The 18,399-nt window shown below is 37.3% G+C and overlaps 1 protein-coding gene across 1 annotated transcript in view; it reads left to right on the top strand.

Annotated features, from left to right (window-relative positions):
- Nucleotides 1-8,093: 8,093 nt before the first annotated feature.
- Nucleotides 8,094-18,399, top strand: part of LOC104490876 (kelch-like protein 32) — a 57,038-nt gene continuing 46,732 nt past the window's right edge. The window contains exons 1-2 of the mRNA XM_010133227.1: nt 8,094-8,116; nt 9,315-9,495. Of these exons, the coding sequence (XP_010131529.1) occupies nt 8,094-8,116; nt 9,315-9,495 (204 nt within the window). The remainder of the gene's footprint in view (nt 8,117-9,314; nt 9,496-18,399) is intronic.

The raw sequence follows: 18,399 nt of genomic DNA, 5'->3' as shown, positions 1-18,399 counted from the left end.
CCGATTCCTGGTGTTGAAAGCAGCCACTGAATACATAACAAATATTTCGTGCCACTGCAATTATGCTGTGAGGGGGGAAAAAGACTCCTTGAAATAGTCTGGTCATTAGCCTGGAGGTGTAAATTATCTTGAAGTATAGTTCTGCCACCCTGTGGCTACTGAAGGTCATTCTTAGGAGGTGCATGTTAGCTACTGGTTCAGCCTTTTTCTTTTAAACTTCATGAATGCTACTTTGTGGAGAAAATTAAAGGACTATTGTAGGACCCATAGAGATGTGTAAACTCTATATGCTTTTACTGAAAGGTATAGATACTCATTCACTGGAAATGCCGTTAGTTAATACATCTCGTGATGGCATAGTATGTAGGCACATAACTGCTCATCTGGTCACCTCACTTATGGAAGTCTGTCTGCTAACCAGTAATCACTTATTGCTTTTCTTACTATTTTTATGCGGTTTTAAGAAGAAAATGTGATCAGTCATAGGTATAAAATATGTAAGTTAATACTAGCAGTAGTATGCATTAAAACTAAATTGCCAGAAAGCTTTCACCCCATCCCTTTATAATGATCGTGGGCTCAGTGTATGGTTTAGATATTTCACTTTGAGAGAACTTTGTGTATTTGTTGCCCAAGTTCCAGAAAAATGATAAAATAAGTTCATAGAACCATAGAATAGTTTGAGTTGGAAGAGACCTTTAAAGGTCGTTTAGTCCAATCCCCTGCAATGAGGAGTGACATCTTCAAGGAGATCAGGATCAAGTTGTAATACTGTTCTCCCAGCCATTCCCTAGCAATGACATATGGGTCAGCAGTAAGGAATGGCCTGTTCTTTTCCTAGATGAGTAATTAGTATCATAGCTTAAATGATAGCAACAGACAGTGGCTCTGAAAAGCTGGTAGTGTACAATGTTACGTTATTATAGTTGTATTAAAATGATCTTTTTTCAAAGTAAAATTGTTAAATGGTATACACACATCCTGGAGACAGATGTTCTTGAAAGTCTTCAAACTCCAAGTGAATGGTTTCCAGTAAAACTGTAGACTTTTCCTTTCTTGGTTAGTAAGCTACTGCATTAAGTCTTACGATTGCATGTGGTTTTATCAGTATAATGCAACAACTTCTTCCTCAAGTGGTAGTGTAGGTAAAAAAAAAAAAAAGCCTTAAGTTATGCGGACAGCCATAAACTTGTTTGTTTGTTTTTTTTTTAATGAATCCCTTTTTGGATAGTATGTTCTGAATACTGATATAATCTGTTACATAGAAGATAGAAAGTCACAAACAGGATATAAAGACATTAAGTTGGGGTTCTGCTCATATGTTCTCTACCCTTGTGGTTTGTTTTTATATTTCTGTGGTTTAAGACTTTAATGATTTGTGAAGTCAGATGGTAATTTGGTAGTGATAGACAATAAACTGTAGCTGATGGCCTGAAGACAGCAATAACCTTTCCAATCTCACATGAAAATAGTTTCTAACTTACCGGAAGAGTGTAAGTTTGATTTTTTTTCTTACTGTTTTTTAATTTTGTTATTGATTTTGCTGAATGTATTTTTGCATTGTTTTGACTGACTCCTATTTTTTTCAAACAAATTCAGGTTTTCAATTTTTTACTCCCTTGGTATTGTAATTTTCATTAAATCTAAGATTATTTTTTTCAGTACTATGAATGCTTTCTCTTGAAAGTCGCTATATTAAGGCACTCAATTAGATAAGAAACTTGTGGTTGAACTGATTTGTGGTTTCACTGACAACATTGGGCAGTGTTTTTCCTCACAGTTGTAATGTTCTTGAATGTTTTTGTATGTAATAAGAAAAAACTTCCAATTTTCAAAGATCTTAACAAAAAAAAACAGTATCTCCCAAGCAATTGGGACAAGTGTGTTAATGTACTCAGAGGAGCAAATTTGCATTCAAACTTTTTTTATCTGCTTCTAAGTTTGTCTTTTGTTTGACAAATTAATTTGGCAAAGCTCTGATAAAAAAATAGAAGATAATGTTGTCCTTTGTTTTCTGTGAATAGTAAGGTCGTACTCTCTTGTTTCTGAAGAGACTCTTACTCTGAGAGAAGGTGAAGTACAGCTTAAAAGGATGATTTATCCTGACTTATTAAAACCAGAGTACTTTAAAGACAAAACCAGACGCTTCTACAAATAAGGATCTAAACTAGGACAGAAAATTGCCCTGGGTGAATCCTAATGGTGTTATTCTGCATCCGTGACAGCCTCTTCAGGATGTGCTATGAAGTCATTCTGGAAGGACGTGGATGTAGTGTACCTCTGATTTTTTAATGTTGCATTTTCTTATTAAATAAACACCAAATTTAAACCAGGTATTTGAAGTTGGTGAAGGAAAAATAACATTTCACGGAGTCCAAATGCTTTATCTTCATGACATATCTAGTTAGTTCAAAGTTTTGCTTTTCTACAGGAAAGAGTAATGTGATGCTTATGATCCCATTTCTACCCCTGGTGTATGTTGTTATTTCTTCTAACTTAACGCAAAGAAGCGGGGGTTTAAGTGATATTGTTTTTCAATATTTAAAATACACATTTTGAGAAGGAGTGACTTGAGGGAAGGAAGATAACTACCTGAAAATGTAAAGTCTCTTTTGAATGCTGTATATATCGAGTGTTTCTAGTCTTGTTAACAAATCTTTGCATATGTGAATTTTCATAAGTTTCTAACTAATCTAGTTTGCTATGCTGCATGTTTAATGAAAGTAATTTTGATTCATCATTTTCCAGCATAACTTAGAGTCAGAATTAAGGATATTAATGAATATATGCAAATGAAATATTGCTAATTGGAAAGACACATTATCTGTACTGGTACAAACAAAAAAAATTACATTCAGTGGGATATTCTACAAATCAACAGGTTTTAGTGGTTACTGACAAGTGAGACAACCTTAGTTTAGGAAGATAAAAGCTACGTATATGAAATGAGATTAAAATCTTTACTTAAATCCTCAGGGTTTGGCTAGCTGGCCTGTTAAAATTGATGATTTAAAATAGGTATTTTAATAGTCAGTATTGTATTAGATATTGCAAAAATAAATCAATCAGTGGCTCTCCTAATTCAAAGTAAAAAATGCAAGGAGAAAGTAGAGGGGTTTTCACACCCTAGAGGAGCTTATAGGCAGAGTAATACTTAACTAACGGAGTGCCATTCTGTGAAGTTTAGTGGTAAATAGATGATCAGCAGCCTTTTTTGTGATTAACTGGGTGAAAGCCCTCTTAAGTGGTACTAGTGTAAAATGACTCCACAGTTCCCCAAACTTCTAACCGCATCCTTTATTAGGAGATGAATAACATAAAGCTTCCCAGAAAGGTAAGACAAGTCTCTCTGTCAGTGTGTCTGAAGCAGCAGGGGCTGTTGTGGGGAGTGAAGCAGTAGCTCATTACACTTGAGGACATCCCCAAGGGTTCTTGGCAGCCTGCTCTCCTACCTCAGTCCAACTGTGGATCATCAGAAGAGCAGGGATGTCACATCTGGTTGCAGTGAAGATTTATGTACCATAGCTGTGTGGATCTCAGTGAGCTGTTTGAAAGATATTTGGCTCAAATTTTGTGTTGCAGCCTTTCATTGTTACATCCTTAAGTCATCAGTTGCTGTCTAACTTTCTGTCCTTTTTTTAAAGGAGTTCTGATACCGACCACGAGGATTTCTTCTGTTTACAAAAGCATCTTTCATTAGCTCTTGAATATTGTGTTCAGCTGAACTCTGTGAAGTGGTAGCTGCCTGTGTTTCACTTTGATTTTTCTCAAATTACAATTTGTCAATCTTGCCAAATCCCCAGGCAGAGTCTCACTTCTCCTGCAGTAGCACAGTGTGTTACCTAGAACTGTGGAGGCAGCAGATGGCTGGAAAGAGCAGCTCAGCCTAGGTGGAAGAGGCTCCTGCTCTCTAAACTGCTAAAGCCAATGACCAATAAGAAAGTAATCTGCACAGCTCTATTGAAATAGAGTTTTCTGAATCCCTGATAGGCAGCAGACCCCCTTGCTTTCCCCTGAACTGAGGCTGGGGTTTGGGGGATGAGAGAGGAATGAGTATCTTGTGGGGAGGGCGATAACTGCTGTCTAGGATGTATTTGCCTCAGTAAAGGAGAGCTCATTTCTTGTCAAATACTATTTTACTTTTGTAAAAAGAGCATGCTGAAAATGAGAATTTTGAAATAACTTAATTTTTGACTTGTTAGCAAAAGTAACGCTTACGTCCTGTTCTGTGAGATCACACTGAGGTTGACTGTAACTCAGTTCTTATTTACTTAAAGCAAATGTGAAAATTATTGATGAAACTTCCAAAGTGATATTTATTTTATGTAAGCTTGAATTATGCAGAAAAGCCGCATGTTTTGGGACATTATGAATAACTATTTTTCATTATGAATATATATTTTTACTAGTTTACAAGACAAAGCAAGCATGATTAGAGGGAGGGGAAAAAAAAGCATCTTAGGCACCAAATCTAAAATACAGAGGCTGTTTATGTACGGAATTTGTTCTGTTTTGATCTGGACTATGGCTTAAGTCCATCTGTAAAATTGGATATGTGAGCTTGAAATAAAAGCTTATTACTGAGGGTGGTGGGGGTGGGGGGATACAAAATTTTTGTGGCATTCAAGTTATTTTCAGTGATAAACTAGACTAAATGTGAGGTGTTATTTTTTTATTTCCTACTCCACCTAATCTAATCCATGTTTTGTTGGCATGTGTTTCAAGAACAGAAATACTTTCCTGTAATTCGTTTTTAAATAATACAAGGAGAAAACTCCCCAAATTATGAGAAAAGCTGTAACAGAAATTCTTTCAATGCCTCAGATGCCTTGTGTGTAAACCTTGAGTTTAGTGTGGGTTCCTCAAGACTAAACTTGCTTAAATGAGTGTTCTCTTCTGAAGAAGGACGTGTGTGTTCTGCCAGTAAATAGTTTTTGGAAATAAACTGCTTTGTCTACTATTTCCAAAACAATATTATAGTCAACTAAATTAAGGGAAGAAATACTGCTCGCTTAAATATTTTTTGAATAATCTTCAGACAAATAATTCTTGAACTACACTGCTGATTTAGATTAGAGGAGCAGCATAGCCTGGCAGTATGTGATGGATGCAGCAGAATAGCATGCGTCAAGATTTCCTGAGAGAGTAAAAAACCTGCTTATTACTCTGCTGCATCATAAGAATAAGACAAAAAATGTATAGGAAGACTGACATTTTTTTCGCGAGGCTGCCACAGAACAAACACTGTTTTGAAACATTAGTTGGACATGATTATTTATGATTTCTTTTTGGTTGCTTATCTTTGAATTCCCTGGATCACACACAGAATCATTTTTGTTGGAAGAGACTTTCGAGATCATCAAGTCTAAGCACTCACCCTGCTCTGCCAGGGTCCCTAAACCATGTCCCTCAGCACCACATCCACACAGCTTTTAAACACCTCTAAGGAAGGGGACTCCACCACTTCCCTGGACAGCCTGTTCCAATGCTTAATGACCCTCTCTGTAAAGAAATTCTTCCTGATATCCAACCTAAATTTCCCCTGGCGTAACTTAAGGCCATTTTCTCTTGTCCTGTCATTCGTTAACGTGGGAGAAGAAAATATACCGTGTTTTCATGGAAAACTACTGGTCTGCTTTCATTCCCCACCAAATTATTGTTATATTCTTTTGGCACTAAATGGATCATTACTAGGTTTTGTTCACAAATTTCTAATTTTTGCAGTTTTCTAGGATGCGAACAAACTAATGGAGCACTGAGAAAAAACTTAGTTACAAAGTATATTAAGATCAGTGGTTAGGGTCTTCATTGTAAACTTGTAAGAAATGAATCTCTCAAACATTTTTTGCATATTATTTCTTATATGGCAAATTTAGGATATATCTCAGGCCTAAGAACTGGTGAGTGTTTTCTGTTTGGCCTATATTTTTCCTGTTAATCTCCAGTATAACGGAGATTTCATTAGAATAGAAGGATTTAGGTGGAATTACAGTTTTTCATATAAACCAAATATCTTATTCTTAAATTTAAACCCAAATCTTTTAAACTGATTTAATTACTTGAAGTAGTTAAATAGAAAGACAGTATGTCTTGAACCTCTGCACTAGAATGTTTCTTATCTGTGAATGACAAGTTGTTTACGTAAAGAAGATAGATCCAGCTAGCTGAAACAGAACAAAGCTTTTGCTACAAAGGATTTTGGAACTGGCCTGGGACAGCACATCCATGCAACAGGTGGAAGTGCCCTTTTTTTTCCCCCAAGAATAAACAAACATATTAGATTTTCCAATCATTAAAATATTTGAGTTGTATTAACTAATTCTATATTGCTAAACAAAATCAGTGCAGTATTGATTAAATGATCGACATGCTGTTATAGTATTTTTGTACATGTGATGTAGATTTAAAAATAAGAAGTGAGTTGTGCTGCACTGGCACTTGGAGGGGAAAGGACTCATAGCAAAATTTAGGAAAGATTTATTGTCTGGGCAAACCATTGAACTCAATGTGGGACTGTTCGGATGTTTTGTTAATTCTTTGAAGCATATACCTTGGTTATTTTAGAAGGAACACTTTTTTCTCCAGGTCTTGTCTATTCTCCAGTTTGCTTTCACTGCTGCTTGGGGTTTTCCTGTGGGCCGGGGAGTTTGGACCTCTTGAAAATGTCAGCGAAATCTTTAATTTCTTCCTTACCAGACTCTAGCTGCAGCTAGCAATATCAGGACTGTTGGATATTTATTGACTTTAAAAAAATGGTATATTGGAGAAGAGAAGAAGAAAGTTTCCTACTCATGTTTATAAAAATGTGGAATAGACTCTACTGTTTTCAGGGGAGTTTCTCATTACAAGAATGCTTGTTTCTACAGTGCCATGATGAGTAGGAAGGAGGGTGGCCTGCCGAAATTCAGAGTGGTTTGATCAAGAACCTCATCGATTCATTGAGCTGTATTTCTGGTAGTGGTGACTCTGGGTCATGAAAGGGAGAGACATAATATGTGAGCACTCAAGGATCCAGTTAGTCTCATATTTTGAGATGCCGCTGGATCTGATTGCAGAGTGGCATGGAAACATGTCCAATGATGTGGGAGAAACAAGGTGATGTATCCTAGACATCTTTTGCAAACCTTGATGAAAGCCCCTTGAAAATGTGTTTGAAGGTATCGGAGGGATTTTTCCTATTCTGAAACATGAGTTTCTAGGAGAAAAATGGCTTTTTTTTTTTTTAAATTTACCTTCATCCCCATCCTTGGAGGTGTTTAAAAGACATGTAGATGTGGCGCTGATGGACATGGTTTAGGGACCCTGGCAGTGTGGGGTGAATGGTTGGACTTCATGATCTTAAAGGACTCTTCCAACCAAATGATTCTATGATTCTTCAGAAGGTGTTACACTCTGATCCCCTAAGACTGAAAAAAGTAACTTTGTTCAGATGTGATATCAAGGTGGACAGTAGACTTGAACAGTGGCTAGAAAACCAATACGCTCTTATGTTCTTTATTCTTATGCAGGTGTTCCATGTATGTGTATTTTTATGTATTGATAAGGTCAAAGCATGAGTTTAGGTCTTTGACAAACCTCTGAGACCCTACAAAGGCCTGCAAGATTGCACGGTGAGAAATGAAAGATTTTTATAGTTGTGTGTTATTTAGGGAAGTAAACAAACACTGATAGATTCTTCTGGCCTACTCTCCAAACTGAGGGTTCTTTGGGAAAATATTTCCCTCACCACTCTTCCACCTTGTGGAAAAGTGTTCCTGAGTGTGGAGAAAGGAGACGTGCCTTAAGGGAAGTAAATGCAAGAAGTTTGGATGGCAAGGTGTGAATTTCTAGAAAAGACTAGAGTAAAGGCTGCTTTCAGGCTGTGCTCAATATAGCTAACAAAATTTCACATTCACTTTATGTATGTCTTTCTGCAGCAGAAGAATTGAAGAAAGTTGCTTTTGAATTACAAATCCTGGAAGTATTGATCTTTAAGGCTGAGGTTGTGTATGCTTTGAATGTTAATGTTCTCCTTTCTTTCTTTTTAGCTGCAATGCATGCTGCTTTCTCTACAGCACTGTAAGCTTTGATATTCAGAAGAGACAAACTGAAAGATGCCGTCTGAGAGATGCCTGAGGTATAGTACTTAGTACCATGCATGAAGTCATTCACATTTAGGATGATGTTTACAAAGCATCAGTCGACAGAGAGCAGAAAAATGAAATGATAATTTTTGTTTGTTAGTAATTTGTATTATCTAATACATATCCATGTTATAATCTGGAAAATGCTGGGTTCTTGTGGCCACTGATCTCTAGGAAAGAGTAGCATGCCTGGGATTGATTTGGGTCCCACAGTCTCTTCATATGTTATCTTGTTTATACTTTTGTCTATACTTGGAATTTTTGATTGTGGGAGCTGTAAACTCACCTTCTCTAAAGTCCTAGATTCTTGGGCAGTATAAACTGGAATAGTCTCACAGATTTCAAATAAACTGCGTTGGTTTGTGCCAGAGGATTTGCAGATTTGTTTGCTCCTGTTTTTATCACCAGTTACACTGTCTCTTCCTTTTGCTGTCGAAAAGGAAGGTGTAATCAGACAGTCTTAGACTGGATGATGTGGGAATTTTGTATTCGTACAAGGAGATATTCAGAGGTGTGAAAAGCCTCAAGACTTTAAAAACAAGTAAACATCCTGTCCCTCAATACAAAACAAACACACAAAAAGCTCCCACAACACTTCATAAATGTGAATGACCTGCAATGGTCTGGAAACAGTAATGTCAGACTTAAACAGGCCACCTCAGACTGTGGATCTTCATTGGTTTTACTAGGACTAGTCACATACAAACATTCTCCTTTCCACTAATGCCTCAGTTTGAGCCACTTAAAGTTTTCTGTTGCTCCACATGACCTACGCCCTTCATTATTCTCAATTTTAAAATGGTTCTGAATTAATCCTGTGAGTCCCGCTGACTTCATGTGTAGTAAAGGAGAATAAGACCAGTTGAGTTTTTTAAATTTGAGTATATAATCAGATTTTGTAATACTTTGTTACGCTGAGCTTTTCTTGTGACATCTATACCATATGAAGAGTTTTGCCTGATAGGGTTCATGACTTTCTTTTTTTCTTCCCAAGAATTATCAAACAATCTTGTCTTAGAAAAAGTTCTTGTATATTCCTGACAGTATCTGCTTGTTTCCTACTTTTTTTTTTTTTTTTTTTTTTTAAAAAAAATCTGCTTGGCCAAAAATTTTTAAATGTATACTAGACCCACAGAATTCTATCTTCTTTTTTTTTTTTTTTTTTTTTTAAACAAAATCCTTCCCCTTCAGTGTTCAGGAAATGCTGACAGGTCAGAGGCTTTGTCAGTCCAGCTCCCATAACGATGCTGTCCTGGCAGCCCTGAACCAACAAAGAAGTGATGGCATACTTTGTGATATCACCCTTATTGCTGAAGAGCAGAAATTCCACGCACATAAAGCAGTTCTGGCAGCCTGCAGTGACTACTTCCGAGTAAGTCCGAAGATTTTATTTTTTTCTGTTCTCATAATGTTAAAATCTAATAGTGGGGGAGGAGGGGGGGGGCAGGCAGAGTTGGTTATAGATATACTGAAAAAGCTTCAAATTTGAGCCTATAGAAAATAAGATTAGCATATTCAGTAGAGTCTATGACTTTAAGTCATAGGAAAGAAATGTTACTTGTCATAAAGTATAGTCATAGGAGAGAAATGTTAAGAACATAATTAAGTTTTTTCCCTCGTTATTTATGGTTAGCCTTCCTTTCCCTCCTCAACAGAGATATGCAGTACACGTTTCTATGAATCTTACGCCTCAGTAAAGTCAGAAAGTCAGAAAGATGTTTTTTCTTTTTTTTAGAACCCAGATATTTCAGACAGTTGCGATTAGAGCATGGAAGGATGGGAAGAGGGAATTTAAATAGTAATAAATAGAATTTAAGTCAGCTTGAGGGTGGATTTTTGTTAAGATGTGAATGGTTACTCTCAAAGAGGACGCCATAGTAAGTTTTTTAAGTGTAATAAAACCTATTTTAAGAAACAAGTATTTCTGAAATCTAAAGACTAAAATATTCACTGGGAAGTCTACTTCAGACACTCATCATGGAAAACTGAACCCTAAAATTGGTGCTAAAATTGGAGTAACTGAGAAACTGAGTTTTCTAATACGAAGAGCATTCTTCACAGGAAGCAATTCTACTGCTGCTCATTGTGATGTACCTGTTCATAATGCTGGACTGTCTACAGCTCCTTAGCTGACTGGTGTTTTTAAGTGTGAGTCATCCTGCTGTTATTCAGAGACTAAAGCTGAAATTAATTTAAAGGTCTGCTTTCTCTAACAAAATAAGCTTATTTAATATTTTGCCTACACTGTAATTGCAGCGCCGTGAACTTCTTTATGATGACCTTTTTGTTTTGTTACAATAATGATACAGAACAGTATCTCCCTGTCAACTCGTCTCCCTTCTGGTTAGAACTGAGAGTTAATTTATTCTGTGTATTTAAGAAACATTGTTAACCTTGATGTTGCTTTCACTGTGATGATGTTGAGCCAACTGATTGCTCATTTTTTTTTTTAAATCGTGTGCATGCTTATTCTGCTACCACAGACTTTGGACTGCCGCAGCTGCTAATGATGCTTTGTTGTGGTGCCGTGGCCTGCTGTCATACAGATTACTTACCACTTTTTTTTTTTTTGAATTTTACCCCTGTGCACAGAGAGGGAATTTGGAGCTCTCTAGCTCTAGCAAGTGCTATATATAATTGTTGATGGTGTATATAATTGATGATACACTACAGGGCTGCTGTTCTGGTTTGACTGAAATATTTTAATAAGGGTGCCCTATCATTCATCCACACCTGTGACATTTATTCCTTCCTGAGCTCATTCTACCCTGCGCATAGAAACATCACAGAGAGGGCAGCTGTACCCTTTGTTCAAGCAGTGTGGTAGGAACAGCTTCTACCTTGGTTGGTTATTGACCTATGACTTGCCCTGTTATTTACAATTGAGTTACTTGGTATTTGCTGGATGGTTATTGCAAATTATAATTTAATGCCCTACAGAAAAGAAAAAAACCCTTAGCTTTACAATAGATCAAATTGTTAATTGCTGTGTAAAACTTTTCTATTAAAAAATACTAAGAAAATGATCTGTGCAGCATTTAGTGATTTGATCTGCCTCAAAATTGTTGTAACCTTGTAGGATGTATTCTTCAGACTTTTGGTATGAGCTATAAATATGGAGCTTATGGTTTCTGAAATCAGCCAGAAAGTTCTTTTGTTAATGGACAAAAAGCTTTGTAGAAAATTGTGAAATGAGATTTATGCTCTGTAGGAAGATGGCAAAAAATTACTATGTTCCTGATTCTAATAATTTAGAAAAAATGAGTTGATTAATAATGTTTTATAGTTAAACTGAGGTTATTAATGTTTTTAATATCATGGGGGATTTTGCCTAATTTGAGGTACCTGAGTATTCATTTTCTAAGATTTAGGAGAATGATGCGAAGCTTCATTCAGTGTCAGTGAAGAGAAACAGGCATTTCCAGAGGATGATAAAGGCGGATAAAAGATTTATTTAAAATGAATGAATGACCATCTGGAAGTCCCAGATCTGTCTCCACTGGTCATAAAGACTAGATGGACATGCTTTAAACTCAGCTGTTAATATTACATAAGATGATTTTTTTAAACAAGTGATAGGATGAGATGAAACAGCCTCAAGTTGCACCGGGGAAGGTTTAGGCTGGATGTTAGGAAAAATTTCTTTGCAGAAAGGATTGTCAAGCACTGGAACAAGCTGCCCAGGGTAGTGGTGGAGTCACCATCCCTGAAGGTATTTAAAAGATGTGTAGTTGTGGTGCTGAGAGGCATGGCTTAGTGGTGACCTGGCAGTGCTAGGTTAATGGTTGGACTTGATTCTGGATTCTACACTTGGTTTTTCCTGGATTTTCTTGGAGGAATTATTGGACAAACCTTGCAGATTTTCTAATTCTGAAATAATTTATGACATCATCATTGCCATGGGAAGTTTACCTTTCATTAATTTTTGTGAGATATAAGTACGGGACTGCAGTGGATGGGGTTCTGGGCACATCAGATATTGGAGTTGTCACAGTTTTATTCAAAGCAACATCAGTGTGACACAAAGAACTCGCCTACCATAGCTTCTGCCTTCTATGATTCGTAGATTTGATTATTATACCATCCTACCTTCAGCTGTATCTGAAGAGGCTGTCCTCCAATTCTTATGATCTCACAGGTTACTTCAGAAATATGTTCAATTCTACACAGGGCTCTATCAAAACGAGTCAGCATGATTTTTTTGTGTGTTTGTTTTCTCTTTTTTGACACTTACTTTCTACAGAGCCCTTTTATGGTTTTTGACTTGACCTGTGTCTACTTCAGTTTAGATGGAGCTTCTTCTGAAATTGTGATGTTTTCTTGATGAGAATAACAAGACATCGGAGCAGTGTATTTTTTTCAAATTGCCGCTTAATTGCCATTCTAAAGAAAACTTTATTAACACTTCAGGAGGATAACTAAATATATGTCATTTTACAAACTGAGGGAGCCATTGTATGTGCAACAGTGGAGACAGTCAAACAGCGGTTGCCTAATCTTTAATCTTTTTTTTTTTTTTTGAGGTTATAGTCTGGAGTAAAAATCTTTGCTTTTCTGAGACAAACCAGAGATCTGAGCTTCAGTAAAATATTAAGAGCGAGGCTTCTAGGGTAACAGCCTGCCATGTCTTTTTTGAATTGATGTAGTCAGTCTTGTAGTTCCAGCTGTGCAGAAACACTGGAATTTAAATCCTCAGCATAGCACCTGATTTGGGAGTTTGTTACATTTGTACAGCAAAAGGTTGTGTTTCTATCTCTAAGAAAAAAAAGTAAACCCACCAGACCTTAGGCAAGTGCATAGAAAGACTGCATTAAAAATCCAGAGTTAAACAGCAAGATTGGACACTTCAAAATTAGGATTTTCAGTTTTTCTATTCAGGATCTCTTGAAGGACCTCCACTTTCAGAATGAGTTCAGGAATACCGTAGTTAGCTCCATACCCTGAAAGGCTCATACAGAATAGTAAACACTTTTATTAATTCTTTTTAAAGCAACAAACAGCATTTCAGGCAAACTTTTCCATATGACGTGCTGTAATTTGCTGTTAGTCTGTTGCAGTGAGGCAGGGTGGCTGAGTTAGTGAGTATGCGTGCATTGTGATAACTCTAGCAAGCCAAGTCATTTCCAATTAAAAGATTCTTTTTTCCCCTCTGGGAGCAAAATGAAATGTTACTGCATGACTTCATTAGTAGGCATTTACAGTGTTGGCAGGTGATTATATAACTGCAAAATTTTCTTGTACAGAATGCATTGGTTTTCCAGTCAGAAAAACTCCTTTCTCCTTCCTTATTTTTCATTTGAGTGGGTTTACAGTCACAGGACTGATCTTTCTCAAGAAATGCATATTTTTCCATGTAACCTGGATGGACGAAATGATGTCAATTCACTAGAATAGATTTTAAAATGTCAATAATATTCTACTTTTTTTGACAGTGAGCATGTTCAATTCTTAGAAGAATCTTCTCTGAAATGAACTAGTAGATACTAATTTTTCCTACAGACTTTGTACTTATAGCTGTCACAGCTGCTTCTTAGAGTTTCTTCTTGGGGTTTTTCTATGCCATCTTTCCCCTGTCAACAGATAATTTCTTCCTGCGTACACAACATTGCTGATTGTTTGTATTTTACAATATATGGCATTGTTTCTTGATAAGGTTAGGGGATTAATTTTTATAAACAAATCCCTGAGGTATCAAAGACTGTATGATTCACATAGCATTCAGCGTCTTGTTACATGACTCATAAAGAGGAAAAGGGTCTCCTTAACACATCTTAGGGATTGATCCAAGGACCTAGTTCTGAGAAATTGGAATTACCTGCTCCTTTTGCAGTGTAATGTAATTGTGTTTTTTCAGTATTTTACCATTGATGTGTGCGTACCAAACAAATGGTATTTTCCTTGCTGTTACACCCTGGAAGTGATGCTACTCAGAAATTGTCTTTCCAGATAACCTTTAAAAATGGGCATTTGCCACCCCACAGGGCATTTGTCACCATCCATGAGTCAGTGTACAGATAAAGTACTGGCCATTTCTCGTCTTAGCAGTATGTAACGCCCTGGATGGATTTTACCTCCGCAGACTGACTCAATTCACCTTCACTCTCAGCCGCTTCAGCAGCTCAATGTGCAGGACTCCACACAGCGGCTCTCCACCTATGCTGTTTACAGATGGACCTTGCAGAACTGCATTAAAGCAAGGCATGTTGCTTCTCTTTTCTGCCAATTTATTGTATGGTGAAGCCTCTTCACCTTCTCCCCAAAAATCTTTGCCTTCTGTCCAGTCCATGATTAATTCCAAAATTTCCAGGCATTTGGGGTTTCCTGTGGGAGTTATGGTCTGGGATAAACTTGGGTCAGCTGCCCTGGCTGACTTGAAATTGCTAATGGCCTGCAGAGCATCAGGCCTATGATTCTGTCCCAGTGAAACCAGAACACAAATGCTCTCTTAAACAATTTCTAAATTTAAAGGCAACACAGGTCCGCCAGGGCACTGGACAAGATGATCTCCAGGGGTCCCTTCCAACACCAACTGTTCTATGATTCTTAGTGGAACTAAACCAATAGAGACAGTATTCCTAGAACATTTTAGTTAAACTGGAGTTCAGCTTTTTTGTGAAGGAACTAAAAATATAAGTGTAACTGATGTACTATGGATGTGATTTGTAGCTGAAATGACCGTTGGTAGGGGGGTTAGTTGTGAGGAATATTAGAAGTTTTGGTTGGATGATTAATGAGAAGGCTAGTCATGATGTTAGTATAATGAGAAATCCTGCGTTTGGGTTGAGGCATGTCATTAAGGAGGGGAGTAGTTCCTCTTTCTTTAGCTTAAAAGGCTAGTGCTGGTACATAGCTTCTTAATGATTATGAGGATAGTATAGATGATCAATTTTTGAATTGAGTGAGGGGGGCAGATTCTACAACGATTGGCATGAAGCTGTGGTTAGCTCCGCAGATTTCTGAGCATTGGCCGTAGAAAATTCCTGGTCGAGTGGTAATGAAGGATGTTTGGTTTAGTCGACCGGGGATTGCATCAGTTTTTACTCCTAGGGTGGGGATTGCTCAGGAGTGGAGTACGTCATCAGCGGTGACGATAATGCAGATGAGTGATTCTATGGGGATAACAATGCGGTGGTAGGTTTCTAGGAGTCGGAAGTGGCCTAGGGGAAGGTCTATTGTTGGGATTATATAGGGTCGAATGTTAGGTCTTTGAAGTCTGTGTATTCATAGGATCAGTATCATTGGTGGCCGATGGCTTTTAAAGTGAGGTCTGGTTCATCAATTTCGTCCATTACGTACAGGATTTGTAGGGATGGTAGGGCGAGTAGAATAAGGACGATGGCGGGAAGAATTGTTCAGATTAGCTTGATTTCTTGTGCGTCGACAGTGCTTGAGGATAGTTTTTCTGTTAGTATTAGTGCAAAGATTTGTAGGGATGGTAGGGCGAGTAGAATAAGGACGATGGCGGGAAGAATTGTTCAGATTAGCTTGATTTCTTGTGCGTCGACAGTGCTTGAGGATAGTTTTTCTGTTAGTATTAGTGCAAAGAGGTAGAGGACTAAACTGCAGATTGCTAGTTGCCCCCTACCTTTCCTCATCCATATTCTTTTTGTGAAACCTACCATTTTAGGATTGACCAAGGAAGTGCAAAGATCTTGTAGATACTGAACTAATATTATTTTCCACCAACTCCTGAACACATATCTAGTATAGATTTTTGGGGGGGACAGTACAGGCTGAAATCCAACATTCTTTTAAGTGTAGTAGGATGATATTATAGGAATAGTATGTGCTGCATCCAGACTATGCACACTATCATAATGGGTTTGGAAAGATCTCTGCACTGATTGAAAGGATCCAAAAAAGAGGGCCAAGAAAAGCAAGCCTATTTGTGAAGTGTCTCGTAGTACAAAAATCCCCCTCTTAGTGCTCAAGCTAGAAGGCTAGTCTGTTAGTTGTTCAGAAGCAGTAATGCCTACCCATATATGGCTAGGGGTTAGAGAAGAACTGCAGCTGGAGCTACTGTTTGGTGATCTGACACATCCATGAAACACTAATGGATCAACTAGGGGGTGCAGAAGTACAACTGTAGATGTGTCAGATAAACATCCCAGAGGTGACAAACCATTTACCATTATGAATCCTTGTATCCTTTCCTTCTTATCTTTGTACTCACTAATGATAACTTACGTGAAATTGGAACATTTTCCATGAAATAAAAAGCTGTCTTTCTGCTGCTGTCATGATTTATGCACAAGTAGTAATTTCACAGCTATGTGGCATCTCTCATTTACTTATGTATCCTTGACATCTTTTTATTCTTAGTATTCTTCTTCACAGTCTGAGAAGCCTCAAGACTTTTGACCAATTAATTTCTTCTTTTTGCTGTACTAATTCATATTGTCCTGTGCCATGCTCCTTTATCAGTGTCCTAAATCAGAAGCAGTTCCCGAACGCGCTACAGAACTTCAGAACAGGATGTAGTATTCTCGTTTACTGTCACATTGGCAGTATTCTTGTTTATGAACTTTGAAAAAAATGTCTCTTAAATATGCTTACTATTGGGATAAAATTATTTCCCCCTCTTCTTAACTCTCTTTTAAATCTCTCTGGGTAGGTTTTTTTGTTTATTTGTTTGTTTGGTTTTTTTTTTCATTCTTCCTATATAACAATACTAACTGCAAACTTGGGAAGGAATATAGTCTTGGTAGTGGTTCCAGGCTTGCAGTCATTGACCTCATAACATTCACTACCACACAGTGTTGCTCAAAGAAGTCAAAGGACTGTTGCAGCATGCTAACTGTTTAGTGCAATGTTTTAACTCTTCTGCACATGAAATCAGCCAAATGTGTCACCATATGCATGGTTTTGAGTGATGACAACAATGCAGAATATATTTGAAGATTCACAGAAGTGTCTGGTGTTGTGAACATATTACTTAATCACTTCCTGATGTGAAATGAGGACTCAGTGCTGCTTGTTTCTTGTTAAAAAGAAGAAAAACTTGTCTAAAACAAGAGGAGACCTGGAAAACTTTTTTTCATATACTTTTTATAACCTTTTTAAAAGTTTAGATGTAAATTAGAGTTTTGTCACTAATTCATTAATCCAGATAATACAGTTGAATGTCAAGAAAACAGAGCATTCTTTCACTTCGTAAATATTGTTTGATACTGGCATTGTCAATAGTTTTAGTAAGTTTAATCAAATCATTGGAAGTAATGTAGCATGGGTAGGTGTAAAGTGGCTTGTGTAAAATTTATCTGAACAAGTGGATTTTTACTTCTGTAACATGTGCAAAAATAGTTTGCAAATGTTTTAAAGCTTTCTAAATAAATATTTTAATATTATTTCAAAATGGACAAAGTAAGGCAACGTATCTGGGTTATTTTACTTTGTTCATCCTTGTCTTTCCAATTAACGGGTTTTTATTCTGTGAGGCTCTCAAGCAGTTTTCCTTTGCTGCAGACAGAACTCCCACAGCTCAGCAGTGTGGGTGCCATGAAAAGCATCCATATAAGAAACTTCTCGTATCTGAATTCAGTTTTCAGATTCCAAACAGTTTCTATGCTGTTAGAGTAAATGTGTTTCTGTTGCAATTCTCATAGTATATAAATGAATTAGTTGCAATTCTGTCGGGGCTGGATGGTAGGCAACATGGTGTCTTATTCTCTGAGTTACTGTCTTTATTTTTTTTCTTCTTCTGTTTTAAAATCCCTAAGTGAGTTAGTATGGCAGAATCACCTCTGCGGTTAGTGGGATAGGCCGTAGGAGACTGTGACTCATTTTCTCGGATTAAATTAGTGTTATAACAACATGTGGTGTTGGGTTACTATTCAGTTGATGCGTTTTCTCAGTTTAAAAACAGGGCAGAAAGGAGGTGTTGCAGCTGCGTTGCTGGAATTGCCATTTTTCTTTGCCATCTTATTTGCTTTCTCCAGGCTCCCTCAGTTCAATTTTACAGTGCTGTTGCAGCAAGTGTTTTGAAGCTGGATTGGGCTCAGCTGCACTTTCTGTGTTGCTAAGTGTCTGCCCTTGGAAAGCCAGTTTATTGGAGCAGTCCTGTGCTAGAGAAGTGTTTCACACCTGTTTTCTTCTCAGTCTCTGTAGTCTGGTGAAGTTGTCATATATTTTAAACATTGTTGGATGCAGTAGACACTTCTATATTTTGTGGTTTCCATCAGTATCTTCCTTTGTAGTGTCAGGAGAAATTAAAGCTGCTATTCTGTGGGTGTAGTGAAGCTGAAAACACCTGAGTAGTGTTTTGGGCAGTGTGTCA

Source organism: Buceros rhinoceros, unplaced genomic scaffold (assembly GCF_000710305.1).
Source record: "Buceros rhinoceros silvestris isolate BGI_N320 unplaced genomic scaffold, ASM71030v1 scaffold2223, whole genome shotgun sequence".
NCBI classification, from domain to species: domain Eukaryota; kingdom Metazoa; phylum Chordata; class Aves; order Bucerotiformes; family Bucerotidae; genus Buceros; species Buceros rhinoceros.
Note: the sequence above shows the minus strand (reverse complement) of the source record. Positions and strands in the feature narration are given on the sequence as shown.